We start from the raw sequence: 19967 nt of genomic DNA on the forward strand, positions 1-19967 counted from the left end.
AGCAATTTTTCGGGCTCAAAATCCGCCTTTTGTCAATTTTAGGGGCTAAAACTTGAAAAAAAGTCAAAATTTTCAGAAATTTTCACGTTTTTGACTTTTCGTAAATTGGACCTTTTCAAAAAGTTAAATATTTCACAAAAAATTGATTTTGACCTAATGAAAATGCCTCAAAATGGTCGGAAAAGGGTTATTTTTCACATTTTTGGGGTTTTCTCCTAATTTTAGACCCCCCGCAGAGCAGAAATCGGCATTTTTAATTTTCAAAGACAATCAGGGACAAAATACTTGGCACAAAAGGGAAATTCACCGGGGTGTTTTGAAACCACAATCGATTTGTAAGTGCTCTCTAAAGTAGGTTCGAAGGGTAGAGTTTTAACTCTGAGTTTTAACGCTAGACTTAAGACTTAGGACCTTAGGATCTGAGGATCCAAAAGTTCAAAAATGTTCCAATAGGGCTTGAAATATAGCCTAGAAACCAATAAATCCCTCCCAGATCGAAATACTCGATGAAATCAAGCTGAGGGCCTGAAATTGACATTCTCGCTCGAACTTCAATTTTCGAAAAATTGTAAATTAGCCAAAAGTGCAAATATATTATGGCACGGATTGTATAATTTTGCATAAATTATGCAGATTGTGGGGAAGTTCCCTGTTTTCAATCAATTTTTGACCATAAAAAAAATCGTCTATAACTTTTGATAGTTGAGACTTTGATATAATACATTTTATTTTGCTCAGTTTGAAGAGCTCTATCACGTGGTATATATAGATATTTTTTGATTTTGAAGACCCCCCCCCCCCCAAAAAAAAAAAAATCATGCACCTCGCAAACTACGATGGCCTTGTTACGATGGCCCTGAAGGCTCAAAACTTCTCTTGAAAAAACAACCGGAGTTTCCCAAAATCAAGCTGGAGTTTCCCGAAATCAAGCTGGAGTTTCCCAAATTTTAGACAGAGTTTCCCAAGACCAAGCGAGAGATTAAATGGGGGTTTCCCAAATTTTAGATGGAGTTTCTCAAATACACGGGCTGTAATATTATATCAAATCAAGTACAATGCAGTCAAAACAAGTGATTACTCAAAAAAGTTCACGTGATTTTATTCCCATGTTACTTGGTTTACAGTACAGCTGATAACTTTATTAGTGTCAATAAATTCGAACCCCGGGGGGGGGGGGCACTGGGTTTGCGGACTGACGGTATGTGCGGGCCAAAAATTGGCTTTTAAAATTGCACCCTTACAGTGCAGCAAAAATCAGTGAAAATCATACCCTTAGAGTGCATTTTCCCCCAAATTTTCGATCCCTTTCGTGCAAAAAATGGTCAAAATTCTAGCATTTTTGGTCAAAATATCTAGATTTTTCAAGAATTTTCTGAAATTTCTACCCTTACAGTGCATCTCTAGTTTTTCCGACCCTTACAGTGCATTTTAAACATATTGGAAAAGGTACCCTTAGGACCCGCACATACCCGTCGGTCCTTTTGCCCAGCTGCCCCCCCCCCCCCGGGATTCGAACCAATCAGAAATAAATGTCATGTAACAAACACATAAAAATTTCGTTTAAAAGGGTGATTTTTCTTCAGATTTTGCAGCCTTTGTCTTTTAAGTAGAAACTTTAAAAAAATTGGGAAGCCCCCAGCTTGATTTTGGGAAACTCCGTATAAAGTTAGGGCGTTTAGGGGAACTCCAGCTTGGTTTTGAGAAACTCTGTTTAAAACTATTGGGAAACTCCGTCTAAAATTTGGGAAGCTCTGGCTTGGTTTGAGAAACTCCATTTAAAATTTGGGAAACTCCGTCTAAAATTTGGGAAGCTCCGGTTGTTTTTTCAAGAGAAATTCTGAGCTTTCAGGGCCATCGTAGCAAACCTAGCTCTGGCGGATTTTGGGAAACTCCGGTTGTTTTTTCAAGAGAAGTTTTGAGCGTTCAGGGCCATCGTATTTTAGCGCAATTCAGCGGAAAAACTTTTGTAATCCAGGGGCTACATAGCACGTGTGTAGCTTGCTTGAATATAATACCAAATATGATAATACATTACAATAAGACACTACTGCCCAAGACTTACTACCCGATCGTCTGGTCATCATGGAGCCACATCGCCACATCCGACATCAGTGATCAGCAGACAGAAAGAGAAAAAGACTATCTATCTAGTCCAGCAGCAGGGAGTCATCCAATCATTAAAAGGTATAGTCTTCATTCTTAATATACTTGGTCTAGATTGCTTTAAACTAATATTATCAATTGTAAAAGGGGTTTCGTGTTTGCAAGCGAAAGGTTTTCTTAAAAGGACAGAAGCAGCCACCGACCTAAAATTTGCAAATATCTGTTCTGATTTGCCAGCTGGAAGGATTTCCACGAAATTAAGAACAGTTCCTCGTTTTCCAGGCGAGAAATTTTTACTTCAGAACAGTTATATTTTTCCAGCTAGGAGGTAAAAATACTTTCAGAACAGATACGAAATTACCAGGCGATTGATTTTACGCGAGTTAACTGTTCTTATCTACCAGGGCTGACAAAATCTTATAAGAACAGATCGCTAAATTCCAGCTTGACATTGAAGGACTTTTAAGAACAGAAACTTAATTTCCAGCTAACAGTTCGAACAGATCCACAATTTCCAGATGTTTTGTAGAACAGATGGAGAATTTTCAGCTGCCACTCCAGGCAACCACATTCAGGACTTTTTTTTAAATCCCTCAGAACAGATAGGAAATTCTTAGACACGTTATTTATAAATATAAGATATAAGACTATTTTTTCATAAGAACAGATCATATTTTTCCAGCTGGTCCCAATCTTCAGTAGAACAGATCATATTTTTCCAGCTGGTCCCAATCTTCAGTAGAACAGACCATATTTTTCCAGCTGGTCCCAATCTTCAGTAGAACAGACCACTTTTTTCCAGCAGACTTTTTTCTTTAGTTCGGTAAGAACAGACCGCCATATCCAGCTGGAACGTGCCTTCAGAACAGATATTTTGAAGTCCTCCTTCGGTGGATGCTTTCGAAAGGACGTAAAAGTACCGACGAAATCTGTAAACAAACCGTATGCAGCGGTCGTGGCTTCTTCACAAAGACAAAAGACAGATCCGGACTTATTTCGTACTTTCCAGTCTCTTGTTCGTAGTTTCTCTGACTTTCTGGTTCTTTCTGAGTTATTTTCTATGTTTTCTAACTTACTGAATGACTTACTGACAGATCGCCACCGGTGGGATTCGAACCCACTAAATGCAAAGTTCCGATGTTTTGAAACCCATTGCCTTATCCACTGCGCCACGGATTCATGCCAGGATGGCATTTCCATGACATGAACCCCCCCCAGCCCGCAGGGGGGGGCTACAACCAAAATCTTTCTGAAAAAGGCTGGGGGCTGCATTTTTTTTGAAATTCAGGGGGTACCTATGATCTCTGGGGGTATCTCAGGCGCCGCGGCTCGACATTTTAAGTGGTCGGGCCACATAATATAGTGTCTAAGGAGGCGCCACCATGGTTGGCGCCGAGGAGCTAGAAAATTTTGCGAATTTCACTCCTCTAGATTGGCTAAAACAGCCCCTTTTCTTGAAGAAGATAAAGCTCATAGGTAATGTTGTTATCTTGCAAGAAAGCGAAAAAATGGGAAAAAAGAGAAATATAAACAATTAGATTAGATTTAGGCGTGAACGTAAAAGTTCAATTTATTTTTCTAACTGACTTTTCAAAACATTTGAAAAATTAATTTTTTACTTCAAAAAAAATTCTTTACTCTGAAAAAAAGTGGTCGGCGCCTGTATCTAACTTTTATGCAGTAAGGTCTGGTGGCTTGGGAACTATATTTTATCTTGCTTTTATCTAACTATCATTATTCTTTTTAATTGTAAAAATATACAATTTTTTCATTTCTTGACATATACTCAAGTCACAGGACACCACCACCCGGCTATGGGTCTGGTATCTGGATGTTGCCCCCCCCTGATTTTACCTTTACCTTTGATTACCTTTGATGTGTTTCAGCAAATTCTCTGCTCACTCAACCCGTGGGGTCCGGTGTTTGACCATTTCAACAATTGAATTTGAGTCAGCCATCCTGTAAGGGAGATAGGCAGGGAGCAGTGGCTGGTCGGGAACATCTTGCAGAAATTGATCAAGTTGTTTTTTGAAGGTCAGGTTAGGTTCTATATACAAAACTATATATATACAATTATACACAATTCTGTACATATTGGCAGTAAAAAACTGATGTGGACCTACTGGCTAAAAAACGAAAAAGTAAAATCTTGTGAATTAAGCTAAAAGTTGGTTGAATCAAGCTAAAAGTTAGTTGAATCTAGGAGTTTTTGTATAGGAACAAAAAGTTGATTAGGATTAAGACTCAGGAGAATTTAGGAGAAATATACATATATAAAAGTACATAAATAAACTCTAGGTAATAATAAGCTAAAAATTTGCGAAGAAAAAAAAATAGATATTCAGTAAATGTAATTTAGTAATAAACATAATCTTTATATAATAGTGCACGACCCGTCATATTAAAATTAATTTTATCCAAACAATCAGATTTATTCAAGGCTTTTGTAAAAGCTTTGTAAGTTTTTATTTCCCGTATTGAGCTGGGAATGTTATTCCAAACAATAGCTGCTCTGTACATAAATGATCGTTTATAATCAACAAAGGTGAATTTTGCCTGGTCAATTTTTGAAGATTTTCTATTTCCACGTGTATTTGATTTGCTGATAAGTTCCGATAAAAGTGGTGAGCTGAGACCATTGTATATTTTGTACACTTTACACGCAATGCTCTTCTTATAATAATAAATAATTTCCTTCCATTTGGCCTGTGACAGAACATAGATATCTGGGACTGATTTCTTTATCCGCTGAATGAAGCGGGCAGCTCTTATATGAACTTTTTCAATGCTTGATAGTAAGGCATCGGAACAATTTCCCCAAATCAAAATAGCATACAGGACGGATGGTAATATTCCTTGAAAATAGATGGTTGAAAGGGTAGACTTTGGCATCCCTCTCATTTGGTATAGCTTCTTGACTTTAACACCGAAACTTTTAGTAATTTTTTGAGCATGAACATCCCATTTCAATTCGTCATCGATTGTAACTCCAAGACATTTTGTTGAGTTTATTATCTCAACATTTTTATGACAAATAGTTATATTTTGAAGAGGACCAACAAAGCGATTTTTAGACATAAGCATAACTTTGCATTTGTCAGGGTGGATGGTTAACGAATTTTTCTTGGCAAACGATTCAAGTTGATGGGCACTTCTTTGAAGGTTTTTGATGACAATATCGCTATCTGGATCTTATGTGTACGCTGTTGAGTCGTCAGCTAACTGATCTAGATCACAATCAATGCTTTCACTGATGTCGTTAACATTAACTGAAAAGCACGGTGGGCCGATAAGTGACCCTTGCGGTACTCCGAATTCCACATCAGCACAATCTGAGTTGACTCCATTGATAACAGTGAATTGCTTACGATTCGACAAATAACTCTCAAGATAGGTTAAAAAGTCACCTGATACCCCTGAAGCGCTTAGGTTTCTTAGTAGAATTGGGTGGGATACGCTATCAAATGCTTTTCGAAAATCTATGAACAGGGTACCAACTGATTGGCGGGAGTCAATGGCTTTTCTCCACTTCTCGGTCATATAGAGTAGGATGTCATCGGTCGATCGATTCGGTCTAAAGCCCCACTGGTGTTCGGATTCGAGACAATGCTCTCTGAGATGGTCAGTTAATTGTGAGCAGACAAGATGTTCAACAATTTTACTTGGGATTGAGAGTAACTCTACTAACTAGCTCTTTCAAATGTTCTTGTTCGTTGTATTCACTGATTTGAGGTGGCATTTTCTTCCCAGGCGTTGGTTTGTATATGAATAAAATACCGCCTTCCCCTTCACCATAGTTAAAATTTGGCACCAGTTGTTCGATTATACACCATGTATATATAATTTGGTATCTTTCGCGTCTTCTCTCGAGACTGTACATATGGAGGTGTTTGAGCTGCTCCCAATAATTCAAATTGGGTGGAAGTTGGATCCCTTTTATAAAGGATTTTTGCAGATACTCCAATTCTTGCATCAGAGATTGCTTTGTAGGAGACCATAGCTGGGAGCAGTATTCCAGATGTTGAAGTACCAATGTCTTCCAAAGAGTGATCATTACTGATTTATCTCTGGACTTGAAGGTTCTGTATATCCAGGCACTTATACCCTTGACTCTGTCAGTGATCGTTTGAATGTGCATTTCATATGACAAGTTGTTTGAGAATAGGATACCCAGGTCTTTCACTGCACTTTTTATTTCGATTGGCTGCTGTACATCTGATTTGTAGACTGAGTGTACTTTCAGTTGTTCATTTTTTCCGTATGCAATGTGTTCAAACTTTTTGGACCTACCGGGAGGTCCTTTAATTTGACCGTTGTCCGTTCGTCTGTTACAAGCTTTTCTCGGGATTGGATCATTAGTTTTTTTTTATTTTTTGCACAATGATACAAAATAGCAATGCCTAAAAAGTGACGGAGCCCGATTTTTGAAAAAAAATTTGGGGGGGCAATTTTGGGCCAAAAACTACCTAAAAATAAGGTTTTTTGGACTTTGTGCAAAATTGCTTCATTAGTTTTTCCTGATTTTTGGCAAAAAGATAGAGTGCAAGGCACCCTAAAATGTGGCTGAAGAAATTTTTCTCGGAAAATTTTTTTCCGTTGTCAAATACAGATTTTCGCAAAATTTGGGCCAAAAACTACCTAAAAATAAGGTTTTTTGGACTTGGTGCAAAATTGCTTCATTAGTTTTTCCTGATTTTTGGCAGAAAGATAGAGTGCAAGGCACCCTATAATGTGGCTGAAGTAATTTTTCTCGGGAAATTTTTTTTCGTTGTAAAATACGGATTTTCGTTTTTTGGGGAAATTCCCTTTTACCATTTTCCTGTTAGCAGCTTTTCTCGGGATTTGCTCATTATTTTTTTTTAATTTTTTGCACAATGATACAAAATAACAATGCCTAAAACGTGACGGAGCCCGATTTTTGAAAAAAAAAATTTTTGGGCAAATTTTGGGCCGAAAAGTGCCTAAAAATAGGATTTTTGGACTTTGTGTGAAATTGCTTCATTAGTTTTTTCTGATTTTTTGGACAAAGATGAAGGGCAAGGTTCTCTAGAACGTGACTGAAGTAGTTTTTTTCAGAAAATTTATTTTGGCCGTAAAAATCGGATTATCTTATTTGGAGAAATTCCCTTTTGTCATATTTAGGGAAAATGAGCATTTCTAAAGATTGGCTTGGTATTTTTTTCTTATTTTTTGTATAGTGATATAAAATGGTAATATGTAATGGTAATTTGGGTAGAAAAGTTCCTAATGTTTGTTTTTTTTGGACTTTTTTGACTAATTTGAGCTCTGATACTCACGGTAATCTATTCAAGCTGCTCACTACACTTTCTTATTCCCTTGCTATTTGTCCTATTTTTTTCTGATTTTGATCAACAGGTAGGTCCATTCAGCATGTTGCTTGTTTCTATTGAGCTCCATATTGTTGATGGATGTCCAGTCATAGGAAAGAATTGATACGGATCGAGTGATTGATAGTGTAAAACCCACCAAAGTGTAAATGTACTACTCTATAAAATATAAACGTGAGATAATGTAGAAACAACAGGAATGTTGACAACGTCAATAGACAACGTCTAGATCATCTTGAAGCAGACTCACATCTGCAGCGCAATTTGGGATAATAATTTGAGCAATTATAAGTGTATTTTATCTATATATTAATAGCCGTAGTCTGTATGTCTGTTTTCTGTTTTCTGTCTGTGTGTCACTTCCAATTTCGCAAGCAATGTTTTGTTCTCGATAAGTTTGTTTTGATTGACAGATCGGATAGTGCCTGGTTTAGACTTTATTCAGCCTTTATTTTGAAATTTAAGACCCGTCTACATTTAGTAATTTTAATTTCTGTCGAGGCATGCCCATTTTTTTGTTTTTCTCTTTTTTGGACCTACCTCGGAGGTCCTATAAATTAACCCATGTCCGTTTGTCCATCCGTCTGTTACCAGCTTTTCTCGAGATTGGCTCATTAGTTTTTTCTGATTTTTGGCACAAAGATGCAAAATGGCAATGCCCAAAATGTGACGCAGCCCAATTTTCGAAGAAAAAAATTTATGCCGGAAAAACCAGTTTTTTTGGCATTTTTTTTTGAATTTTCATTCTTAGTTTTTCTGATTTTTTGCAGAAAGATGCGTATTCGCAATACTCAAAACAAGACCAAGTTTGTTTTTTTGAGAAAAATTCTTTTCCGGCTTAAAATGCCTGAAATATGCATGTAATCGCCGTTTTTGCAGATTTTCATTTGACTTTTTCCTCATTCTTTGTTTTTTCACACAAAAACATTATTGAAAATACCATAAGCATGATTGAATTGTCAATAAAACTGATTTTTGCTATTTCCATTTTCCCTACTCCCCTTCCCTCTTCCCCCATCAACAATCAATGATAAAATTTAATGTGTTATGCATTTTCGCAGAACGCTATATCGTCTGACTGATTGTTTTCATTTTTCTCCTTATTGCTATCTAGCTTTTTATCATCAGGTAGGTCCATTCAGCATGTTGCTTGTTTTGTTTAAATTCTTTTCGAATGTAAATAACGATCGTATTTATTAATGGACGACATTCAATCAAAAAGTTTATGAAGCCAAACAACAACAGCATTCAAAAGGCGATAAAAAGCAAAAGAGAAAATTAGTCAACCTCTTTCTTCATATAAAAACATTCAAGTCGTCGTTACTGTTAACAACAAGTGTGTACGTCATTTTTAACATCTTTTAATTCGAAAAGTTATGACAAGAGTTTTAAAAAAGCAATTTAGAATTGTCTTATTATTTTTTTTTTAATCTGAAATAAACAAAGAGTTATACTATTCTTTGTAGCTTTTTCGCATTTTCCTGAAGAATTGTCATTTTAACTGGACGCCATATTTAATGCGAGCGAAGCGAGAAAAATATCAACTTGCAGAGTCGTTTCGGACGACACTGGTACAGTATAATTCTAATAATGATGCTCTTTCTGATAATTTTTGACTTAAACTAAAAATTACGTCACACAATCCAAATATGGCTAAAAGACACAGGGGATGGCTAGAGTGAAACTTTGAAGAGAGTTTTGTTCTTATTTGATTCTGCTTTTAAGCCAACTTTAACATCCAAAGGACTTTTAGTGCATTCAGCTTACAGCTTGACCGGCGTTAACGCCGGGTACCGGCTAGTTTTATTTATTCTTTCTTTAACGTTGGTGTAAAAAAATATAGTACAAAACTAATTAAAACCAACTTGACCATCGAATATTTCCTAGCTAGAGAATAATATTAAAATTGATAAAATCATTAAAATATTGAACAAAGTTTGCAAGAACAATAGATTTTTGTTTTGCATATTTAATTTTGAAACTCCAAATTTTTAAGTTCTGCGGGCAATCTATTCCATGCTTGCCCTGCTCGAAAATTAAAAGAGTTCAAGCAAACTGAGTTCTTTGGTAGTGAAAGTTTAATTTGAGCGCCTCTCCTAAGTTTAGGACCTTTCCGAGAATTTTCGTTCTGGTCCTCATCCTCATTATCAGTGTTTTTGACTTTGATGATTTCAAATTCGTTCCGGCCTAGTTTATTGCCGATGTTATTGACGCTTTTGTAAACTTAGAACTACTAGCATTAGTTGAAGGTTTTGAGTATGTATTGACTCACTGTTGGCCTTTTTTAAAAGTGCATCATAATTCAGGTTTAAAAGATTTAGTTTAAATAACTTTCAGGGCCCTAAAATGAGTATTGCACAAAAGATTATGAGCCAATTTACTGCAAAACATCCAAACAAGTGGGCAATATTTGAAAGCAGATAATGTAAAACTATTGAAAAGAAAATCTGCTTGATCTTGATTTAACAAAGATCTCAATCTAAACATTGTTTTAGTTTTCTGTGAGGCCTTGCTACATATATCCTGTACATGAGAATAAAACGTAAGACCAGTATCAATAGTTATACCAAGTAATTTCACACACTCAGAAGATTCTAGTGAAAAAAGCCCTATTTCGAGTACAATATTCTAATTTTTTGTACCTGGAAACAACATCTGAAACTTCTCTGGATTTGCAACGAGCGAATTATGTCTAAACCAAGCTAGAATGATTTTTAAGTCCAAATGTAATGCTTCAATAACTTTCTCCAAGGTTGAAGCACATTTATGAAGAGTTATTATCATCAGCGAAGTTACAGAGGTCATCTTCATTTACAAAGGAAAATAAATCATTAATAAAAACATTGAAAAGAATTGGTCCTAAAATAGAGCCCTGAGGCACACCAAATAGCAAAAAGGTAGCCAATTACTGTAAGTGGATCCAATTTTGACTCTGTGTTTTCTATTTGATAGATAGCTGAGGATGAAGGCTAGGCTTCCATAATCCATACCATAAGCATGGAGTTTTGCGATCAAAAGATCGTGTGGCAAACAGTCAAAGGCCTTTGACAGGTCCATAAGAATTGCTCCAATTTTACCGGAAGTGAATAGAGACTCCTGCCATTTTCGCAGCATATTCAGTAAAGCACTTTGTGTGCTGTACTGTTTGCGAAACCGGAGAGTCCGTCAGATAAAAAAGATTCTAAAAAGATGTTTATTGATTTGAGATTAATTTTTGACGGTGATGGAAGCAAACTTACGGGCCTGTAATTGTCCTTTTCGTGCTTACTATTCTTTTTATGGACCGGAATTATGTCAGCCGACTTCAAATTATCAGGAAAATCTTGAGATCGAAGAGATTGATTAAAACACAAAGTCAAAGTAGGGGCACAAACAAATTTCGCTAGCTTTATGATCTTAGTAGGAATATAACCACTGACTGATTTAGACTCATTCAGATGTTTAATGGCTTTAATGGGGGGGCGTACGGGATATCGGTACATCGGTATTGCCCTTTTTTAGATCGGTAAATGGGTATTACAGGAAAAAAATGATCGGTACTCGGTATTTCAAAATCATCTCAGTATCGGTAAAAGGCCCATTTTTATGTCGGTATTTCGGTATTTTCGGTCAACCATCGGTATCAAAGATCATGAGCCATTGTGCCCCAAGACCAAATTTGGTGAGATAAATTTTAAAATCTTACAATTTTTTTCGCTCGCTTCGCTCGCAATAAAGTTCTTTCACAATCTACCAATACACTCTTCTCAAGATGCATAAATAAGCATTGCAGGCCTCGTTTTCAAATATTCCTGCCTAAGTAACTCAACGAGTCATTTGACATGTAATTATCTTTTGTAATTTTAAGGGACACTCAGGGGCGCCAATTTGAAAAATCATTCCTGCAATTTTGATAAGGCAAGAGGCTCAGCCAGGGGTCTGCTTGACACGTGAATGACCATTTTTCTGCCGTGAATACAGTTGACGCTCTCTAAATTGACGTTCTACTCTTTGATAAGCTCACATTTTCGATCCATTGGCGTTTTGACAGGGGGCCACGCCTCCCCAAGTTGAGCTTTTTTGAACGCCAAAATCTTGAAATTACCCTAAACTGTAATTGATCGCCCCCCACCAAAAAAAGAAATTTGACCAAAAAGTTTTCCCAACAGAATGTGAAGGGGTTTGTAGTTTTTGTGACCTTTTTCTGGCTACCTTTGACCTTTTTAAGGCCTCCTTTAAGCTGTTTGATATTTCTTAGACCAAGATTTTTGCCTGCGGCGCCAAGATTACAAAGCAAACTCTCCTGCGACATGAAATTTTATGCTTTCTACACTTTTTGTGACCTTATTCTCGCTAACTTTGAGCTTGCTTAGAGCAAAAATTTACTCCGAAAAAACTTTCTCTGAAAATTTCCCCTAGAAAAGGTCAAAATTTTTCCAATCACGAAAACTCGTGGCTACGCCTCTGCTAGGCTTTATTCAATCCATCTCGATGAACAATGTCGCAAATTTTTCATGCTCACTTCGCTCGCATTTCCTAAATGTTTCTAAAATGACCTAAATTTTAAGTTCAAATTTCGGTATACCAGTGCGACCAAAAGGGGTGCCAGAATAAGCCTGTACCCTACCCAACACGCTACAGTTTGGTAATTGTTATAGAGAATTTTGGATGATGAAAAACCCGACCTTTATCGTCCACACATACCAAGCACCCATTTTTGCTAAATACCCCCTCCGGGGGACGAGTATCTGGGGAAAATAAAATGGGGAAAAATTGATCGGTATTGGTATTTGAACGAAAAAATTATCGGTATATCGGTAATTGAGAGAAAAAGTGATTGGTATATCGGTATTATGAGATCCCGTACGCCCCCCACTTTAATTGTATCTGAATAAGATATATCTATAATAAGGTATGCATAGTTGGTCTAGAAAATATTAACTTTGGTGGCCAAAATGATTTTAACTCTATTATTTTTATTTTATTAGATGAACGATGGTGAAGGAGTAGTTGTAGACATATCTCAAGAGCGTAAAGTGATAACAAAAAACACTGGTGAACTTCAAATCAATTTCAGTAATTCTCAAATAAGAGGGGATGATGACAACACAGATAGCAATGGTTCTGCCAAAAATCCTCAAAGTACAGATAAAGATGTCATAATTGCCAATTCGTGTAACTCAGAGCAGGAGAAAGATCAAACAAACAAATCTGAAAAGAAGAAAAACAGTACTAGAATTTGTAACAAGTTCTCAAAAGCTGGTAAATGCAATAAAGGGGATGAGTGTAGGTTCAGGCATGTTTTAAAAGAGCAAACTGCAGCTTCAACTGAATCACCACAACCATCTACGGAAGATTTGCATCAGTCTTCAACAGAAGAATTACCTAAACCATCACCTGTGAAAACATGCAAATACTTTCAATCTCAAATGGGATGTAAGTTTGACGATGATTGTTCTTATCAACATTACCGTGGTGAAGTTGACGCAGCTGATGAAACACATTTAAATCAAAATGAATCGGTAGAATTGAAACCAAATAATGCTTTGCATAGTGATGATACTATCAATAATATACTTAAAGTTCTGGCAGAGAGAAATGATAATTCTCAATCACATAAAGATACAAACGAAATCAATAATGTCAGTGGAGATAAAAATGCTTCAGTGTCAAAACCTACAAACACAGAAGTTAAAAATGATATTGGTTATCATCCTACAATACCTAGGAGTCGGGATGATAAATTAATTTGTAAATTCTTTTTATCAGAGCATGGATGTGATAGAACTAATTGTCGTTTTATACACGTTCGTAAGAAAGGTGGAAGTGTACCAACGTCTCCTATCAAGGAAGACATTCCTGAGAATCTAAATAGTGACACTGTTAATAAAGATACTGGGCAAATAGACTTTCAACAAAACGATGGCAATGCTATTGTAGATGAAATGAAAAATGAGGAAGGACAAAGTGCATCTAATGATGGTAAAAATAATCAAGTTGTATGCAAGTTTTTCAATACAAAGAAAAGCTGCTATAAAAAACTGAAATGTCCTAATCTACATGTGTCCGATGGAAAAGACAAAAACTCCAACCAGAGCATTGATAAGTCTAATGCCAAAGAGGTTACTCAAAATGATGATACAAAAGACAAGGATAATATTGAGAAGAAAATGGAAAAGTTACAGGTTACTGATAAAAAAGACGAACCCAAAAAGCAAAGACGTTGTCGATACTTTGCTAAAGATCTAAATTGTAAGCAAGGTGATAAATGTGGCTTTTTACATGATATATCAACAACTGGGACAGACAGTTTGCCGGCAAAGAAAGAAGAAAAATCTCAAGAGGAATTGAGAGCTATTGAAATAAAACAATTAGAAAAACGTTGGAAAGGGAATTATGAGTGTTTAGAGAAAGAACCCATTTCGATTTATAAAGTATCCATCACACCTACAGATCCAGACTGGGTAAGTCTTTTTATTATATCATCTTATTTTATTAGATTTTCTAGCTATTTTCTTACTATTCCTACTAGATTCCTGTCTATTGTCTTTAGCTGTAAAGAAAGTCAACAAGTATAGAGAATTTTTAAATTGCAAAAATTAAGAATAGATTTTTTATTCCAGATATTATTTTGCAAAAAAGTATTTGCGATGGACAATTTTTTCAGATTTCATTTAAAATTTATAATTAAGCGTTTCAATAATTTCAATTAATTATAGAGGGTATCCTCTCTTTCTTTAGCCATTTGTGGTGAAGCTGTTTGTTTTACATGTGGAATTCCCTGAAAAATATCCTGACAAGGTAAACATTTCGAATATGTATATAATGATAATACCTCTCATGACTTGTTTGCATTTCACCTTTCATGTTTGACTTTATAGCACCTTAGATTTTCAGAAATAACATTTTCATTTCAGCCCCAGGCTACAGTATAACCTTTTTGAAAAACATTCCATAGTGGCTATTTCAAGGTGCCTTGTCTATCTGTTGCCGGGGAGCCAAACCAGTAATTATTATGCTTTTACTGAATAAATGAAACAGTTGGTTTTAAAGTTTTTTCTCTTTGTTATTCTTGAAAACTGCCTTTTCTATCAATGGTATTTTTAACCTCTTAGATGTTAAAGCTGAAACTTGTTGACAGTGACCAATATCCACCTCACTTTGCTGGGTAGGTGCTTGTTGTTTAGTGAATAAGTAAAAACCTGACTACAACAGAAAGAGGGCAACCTGAAGGCTCCCATTTCCTTAGCTTTCTACCCAAAGGTAGGAAAAGGTGCCACTCTTTTCTCTGGATTTCTTCACTAACCTTGATACTTGTCTTTAGCTTACTTACATAGTGCAAGGCATCAACTTCTATGTTTAGGGTTTTATTACGGCTCATTTGGTGGCAAACTCATTGCCTTGCCTGCTGTAGCTAGATGCCCTACGTTTAAGTACATATGAATTTTTCTGTCATTTTCGGTTTGAATTTAACTCTTCAAAATCAGTGATTTCTGTGATTTTTCTCCTTATTTTCAGCTACATGAATGAGGCTTTGTTTGATTGGTGTACAGATCGTTTCAAAGATTACGGAGCTGGTTTACATTTCCGTCCGTTTTGTAAATGGTTTGACAAACATCTAAAACAACTCTTTGAGCTCTCTGCAACTAAGGTAAAGGATAATATGATTTTTTACCTTTACCGACTGCTGGAAAATGTGTTTGCCTTTCGGACATCTGCTTATAACATTGTATGTGCACAATTTTTCTTTCCTATGGTGTCTTTCATTTGAAAATTCAGATTACTTTCAGATTACTTAATATTTCTAATTTATGTCTCCTGATTGTGTAGCCTCTTCTAGCAGTCTTTTTGAAAATGTTCAGGTCAAACTGCAGCTGCAAGCTGAACAAGCTGGAATCCAATTGGTGCATCACCGAAACATCATACAGAAAAGTCAACAACTGGAAAGCAAGGATGAAGATGAAGAGGAAAAAGAAAAAGAAGATGAAATTGTAAATGGAAAAGAAGAAACTGCTTCTATGCAAGAAACTAATGAAGCTTCCAAAGCTGACCAGAACCTTTTAGACGTTGCCACTGGTGGTTGTGACGAAGATACAAATTCCATGTTTGGAACACAAGAAACTGCTGGTTCCTCTAAAAACAACAACGATAAATATAAATGTAGTGAAAATGTTAAAAAGGGTACTGAGATTAAGCTACCCAATCTTCAAATTGGTGATAAGATTGGAACACTTCGTATTCGAAGTTGTTTGGTGCAGTTGATTTGTGAACGATGCAAAAGTAAACATGATTTTAAACTGGAGAGTAAACAGTGAGTATTTTTAAATGTTTTTATGTTTTTTTTTTCATATTTCTTTCATACAAAAGAATAAATGAATGACTGCAATCGTTTCAAATATCTTGTATTCTATCAATTTAAAGTTCAGAAAAATCATCATGTAATTTTTACCTGTTTTTACCAGCAAGGAAGCTATGGTTGGTTAGCAAGGATGGATAAGAGAGCTTTGCTAAATAAAGTAAACAGAAAGATTTCATGATGTCACTTCTGTTGTTTTCAAGATAAACCAGATAAGGATAGTGTCCCCAAAGACAACTTCTCACTTTTTTCAATTTTAGGTCATTATCAAAAAGGTGTAGTAAGTGCAGCCAGACTTTAAATGCAACATATTATTCCGAGTTGGTTCATCAATTTTCACCTGTTGCTGGTTACTTGCATCTCCAAGGGTATGTTGAACCACAATAGTTCTTGGGACAACCTGAAGTTTTTACAAGCTCTTATTTGATTTGGTTGGTCGTTAACATGAAATAAAAACAATTTTGCTACTTTTTCCAAAGAATGCGTCATCCCTATTACTTCAAATGACCAATTAGTGAAGTATCATATTTTTCATCGCGACCAGCTATTGAACATGGTTAGCAGCTATCACTATTTCTTTATTTTATACATTTCAGCTGCATAGCATTTGACTTGATTCTCAATGATTGCACCATTATTTTGAATTGCATAGATTGCCAAAAAGATAACATCCTCAGGGTATGTATAATTGTTTCCCTGTTTTATTAGCTGAAAGTCCATAACAAAAATAGACTAAACCTGAATTCATGTTCTTTCATGATATAATAAATCGACTATTTTATTGTTTATATATTGTTAAAAAATCATTCGAAATTTCAAAAACTCAAAAAGAAACTTAAAAACAAAATCAAAACTGTCAATTCCTATTGGCATTGTCAACGGCATAACGTCAAATTAATCGTTCGTTTCTGTCCATACTCATTTGAAATCATATGATAATATCACCCTTGATTTGTTGTCTATTGTTTTTATTTTCACACAGGCATTGACAAGAGGTAGCAAGAAGGACCATTGGTGTCAATATTGTCACGTGAAGATGGACCTTCAAATACCAACCATCAAATTCTATAATCTACAGCCCGTGTTTGGTATGATAGCCTTTAGTAGACTCCAGGAAAGCAACTTTTAAAACTCCTTCCGACAGGGAATAGCGCAGAACCATCTGTGCCCCCCCCCCAAAAAAAAAAGACGCTCTACTGGTTGACCAAGCTATACCAGAGACAGGCATTCACATTTTCAACCAAACGCTTCTGAATTGTTGTCTGTCTTATTACCAGGAGAATATTATAGTACAAGGCTTTAAAATAATGATCTGACTTTGGACTTTATCGGACCCAATTGATCCATGTAGGCTAGTAGAAATCTCTGAGAGAATCTTCTACCAATCATTCAAGTTTTATTATTGATTAATATTTTCAAGGCGGAGGTAAGCAGACCATGATGAAAAAAGAGATTGAAACGAAAAAGAAGAAGAATGTTCTAAGAGAACCAGGCATCAAAGAGGGTCAACCCTTACCCGATACTGGTACATGTAAACATTATAAGAAAAGTCACAGGTGGCTAAGGTAAAATACAATAAATATATATAATAATATAAACCTTAAATCAATGAGTTATTTTACTGAACAGGATGTGAACAAAGATTTATTTTAATAAAAAAAATGTTTCGGTAGATTCTTCCCGTCATCTGCAATTCAAAAACAGAAAATTCAAAACAATCAATATATTTTGTTAGATATTTTTGTTACTAACACTTCCCAGGCTTTATTCTAGTACTTGAAGGGAGGAAGTCCGAAAGTTTACCCTTTTACAACGCTACCGTACTAAGTAAATGAGCGACCGCACTCGGGGCAACCTGAAGGCTACTCTTGCGATGGATATATCGGAAGAAAGGGGAGGGTGCCACTCTATACCTTGATTTCTCCACTTACCCTTGACTTGATAATGCTGAACATCAAGCAGAGAGTCATCAAGTACCATTGTACAAATACAGACTTCTGCGTATGACCCGCCAGGGGATTGAACCTACGACCTTGTGTACTGTAAGTCAAATGCCCTTTGCCATTCGGACTGTTGATTATAATTTTGTGAAAAGGGTATTATAAAGAATCGATCGAAATTATTTGTTCCTCAGATTTTATCATTTAAAGCATGTTTTTTGAAAGAAAAAGAAATTACAGGAAAAATAATTTCATTGTTAAGCTTTAGTTAACGGTGGTATTGTTTGTATTTCTTATTTACTATATAGATTCCCATGTTGCGGAAAAGCGTTCCCATGTGACATTTGCCACGAAGAAGGCGTTGCAGGTGACCACGAAATGAAGGTTGCTAATCGAATGATCTGCGGTTATTGCTCCAAAGAACAGGTTTTTTTTCCTTCATTTTCTCAACCTTCATTATTTGCCGCTTTTTATATAATTGATATATGATAAACAATACTTCCATCGTGGCACTATGTACTGTGTGATCTCCGAGCAGATTCTGTTCTGATTGCTTTGCGCTGGTACGTATTCACTTTAAAGTTCATGACTCTGTAAGAGAAACTGCCCAGGTTGGCACACCGCCTTGATCTTTTTTTTACCAGTCTTAGGATGAATATAAAATGAGCTTTTGAGCGCGCTGAATGGCTAAAGCAAAACAATCGCACCAAAATCATAAACATTGGAACCCAGTCGCTTTCGCTTTTGTTTCAAGCAAAAAGCAACGTGGTTTGTTTTGTCTAGACAACCAGGTCAGATCATCACATTCTCCATATGCCTTTAGGGTAGTGCGTGGCATACGCAGAATTAATGATATGTTTTAAGATTATGTACTATGCTTCTATTCAAACGATTTTAGAATGAATTTTATTCAATTATGTGTGCTTCTAGATTCCTTGATGATTTAATCAAATTTTATTTTCAGCCTTTTAGTAAGGATAAACCATGTACTTCCTGTAAATCAGGCGTCATCAAAGGACATTCAACTCACTGGGAAGGTGGCCAGGGATGTCGTGATAAATCTAAGATGGCCAGGTAATTCTCTATCTAAGAATCCAAGATTTTCAATCATTTTTATTCCAACGCCCCCCCCCCCGCTTATTAAGTTTGGAGATTTTTCCAAACCCCTCCCCCCTGCTTATTAGGTACCAAAGAGTAACTTTGCCTAAAAGCCAATACATTGCATACTGTACATCATGCAAATTTTAGCTCCTACTCGACTTTTCCTAACACCCCTAACTTCTACATTTCAAAAAATGAAAATGTTGTTATTACTGATATTAACTTATATCTCACTATAAATCAATTTTGATTCCTATTCTTCGTTCTTCTTCTAGAGGAGACAAACATAAGACTGCTGGGCTTGGTAAAACCATCTCAAGAAAGAAAGAAGATCTAAAACCAAATAAAAAGAAATGAAAATGTTAAACCGGTCAAATTATTATTCTTTGCTTGCTAAACTTAACCAAGTATATAATATGTTGCTTGATAACCCCTATGCCAACTAACTAGTGTTTATATCAATTTAGTTTTGTTAGAGTTTGAAAAAAAATTAAACCTTTTGATTTAATGTTAGGAGTTTTTTGAAAAATTTTTATACCTTTTGATTGTCACCAAAGTGGCATGAAACTGCCTGTAGCAGAATAAAAAAATTTCTTTTCTTTCTGACTATACCTTTTGATTTTAAACTTTATGTTTACAGATAGCACAGTTTTTACTTCCCAGCCTGGACTTTTAGATACGGTCAACAAGGAATTTGATTTGGACGAAATTTCAATAACAAACTTTCAGGTATCAAAACTAGAAGTGCTTAAACCAAAATGCAATTATATATATCTTATTTATTTAACTGAATTTTCTTTTAATAATACTTATTATGAATTTCGTAAAAATTATTATAAAGTCGAATGAATATCAAGAAAAATATGATATAAAATATTGGTATTGTCAATTTATTGTATTTAGCTTCAGCACCTTTTATAATGTACGCTTTTTTATAAAATATTATTCGCAATCGAGTTTATTTAGATTTAGAAAAGAGTTTATACTACTAGTTTTTCAATTCTTTAAAATTGTTTTAAAAGTTGTATTGTTTTCCCTGGGGGGGGGACTAGGGTTGGTGAAGGATGAGGGGTATATTTGGACCTCCAAAAACCGACCCTTAGATAGACAAATTAAAATGTTTCTGATTTTTGCGACCCT

The 19967-nt window shown here is 35.6% G+C and overlaps 1 protein-coding gene across 1 annotated transcript; it reads left to right on the forward strand.

Annotated features, from left to right (window-relative positions):
* The first annotated feature begins 1951 nt into the window (after positions 1-1951).
* On the forward strand, positions 1952-19818 carry LOC136804599 (uncharacterized). Its single transcript, XM_067061200.1, has 14 exons — positions 1952-2184; positions 12419-13894; positions 14172-14231; positions 14546-14598; positions 14949-15081; positions 15293-15741; positions 16047-16154; positions 16383-16464; positions 16769-16874; positions 17207-17351; positions 18035-18152; positions 18691-18800; positions 19103-19304; positions 19342-19818. Exons 2-13 carry the CDS (start codon positions 12419-12421, stop codon positions 19182-19184), a joined length of 2922 nt encoding a protein of 973 aa, XP_066917301.1. The 5' UTR covers positions 1952-2184; the 3' UTR covers positions 19185-19304; positions 19342-19818.
* Positions 19819-19967: the final 149 nt, after the last annotated feature.

This window comes from Clytia hemisphaerica, unplaced genomic scaffold, assembly GCF_902728285.1.
Source record: "Clytia hemisphaerica strain Z4C2 unplaced genomic scaffold, Clytia hemisphaerica genome assembly, whole genome shotgun sequence".
Taxonomy (NCBI): domain Eukaryota; kingdom Metazoa; phylum Cnidaria; class Hydrozoa; order Leptothecata; family Clytiidae; genus Clytia; species Clytia hemisphaerica.

Coding starts and splice junctions, on each gene's coding strand:
- LOC136804599 (XM_067061200.1), top strand. CDS start 12,419: ATGAACGATGGTGAAGGAGTAGTTGTAGACATATCTCAAGAGCGTAAA. Junction 13,895..14,171: donor CACCTACAGATCCAGACTGG/GTAAGTCTTTTT, acceptor CTCTTTCTTTAG/CCATTTGTGGTGAAGCTGTT. Junction 16,465..16,768: donor AAAAAGATAACATCCTCAGG/GTATGTATAATT, acceptor ATTTTCACACAG/GCATTGACAAGAGGTAGCAA.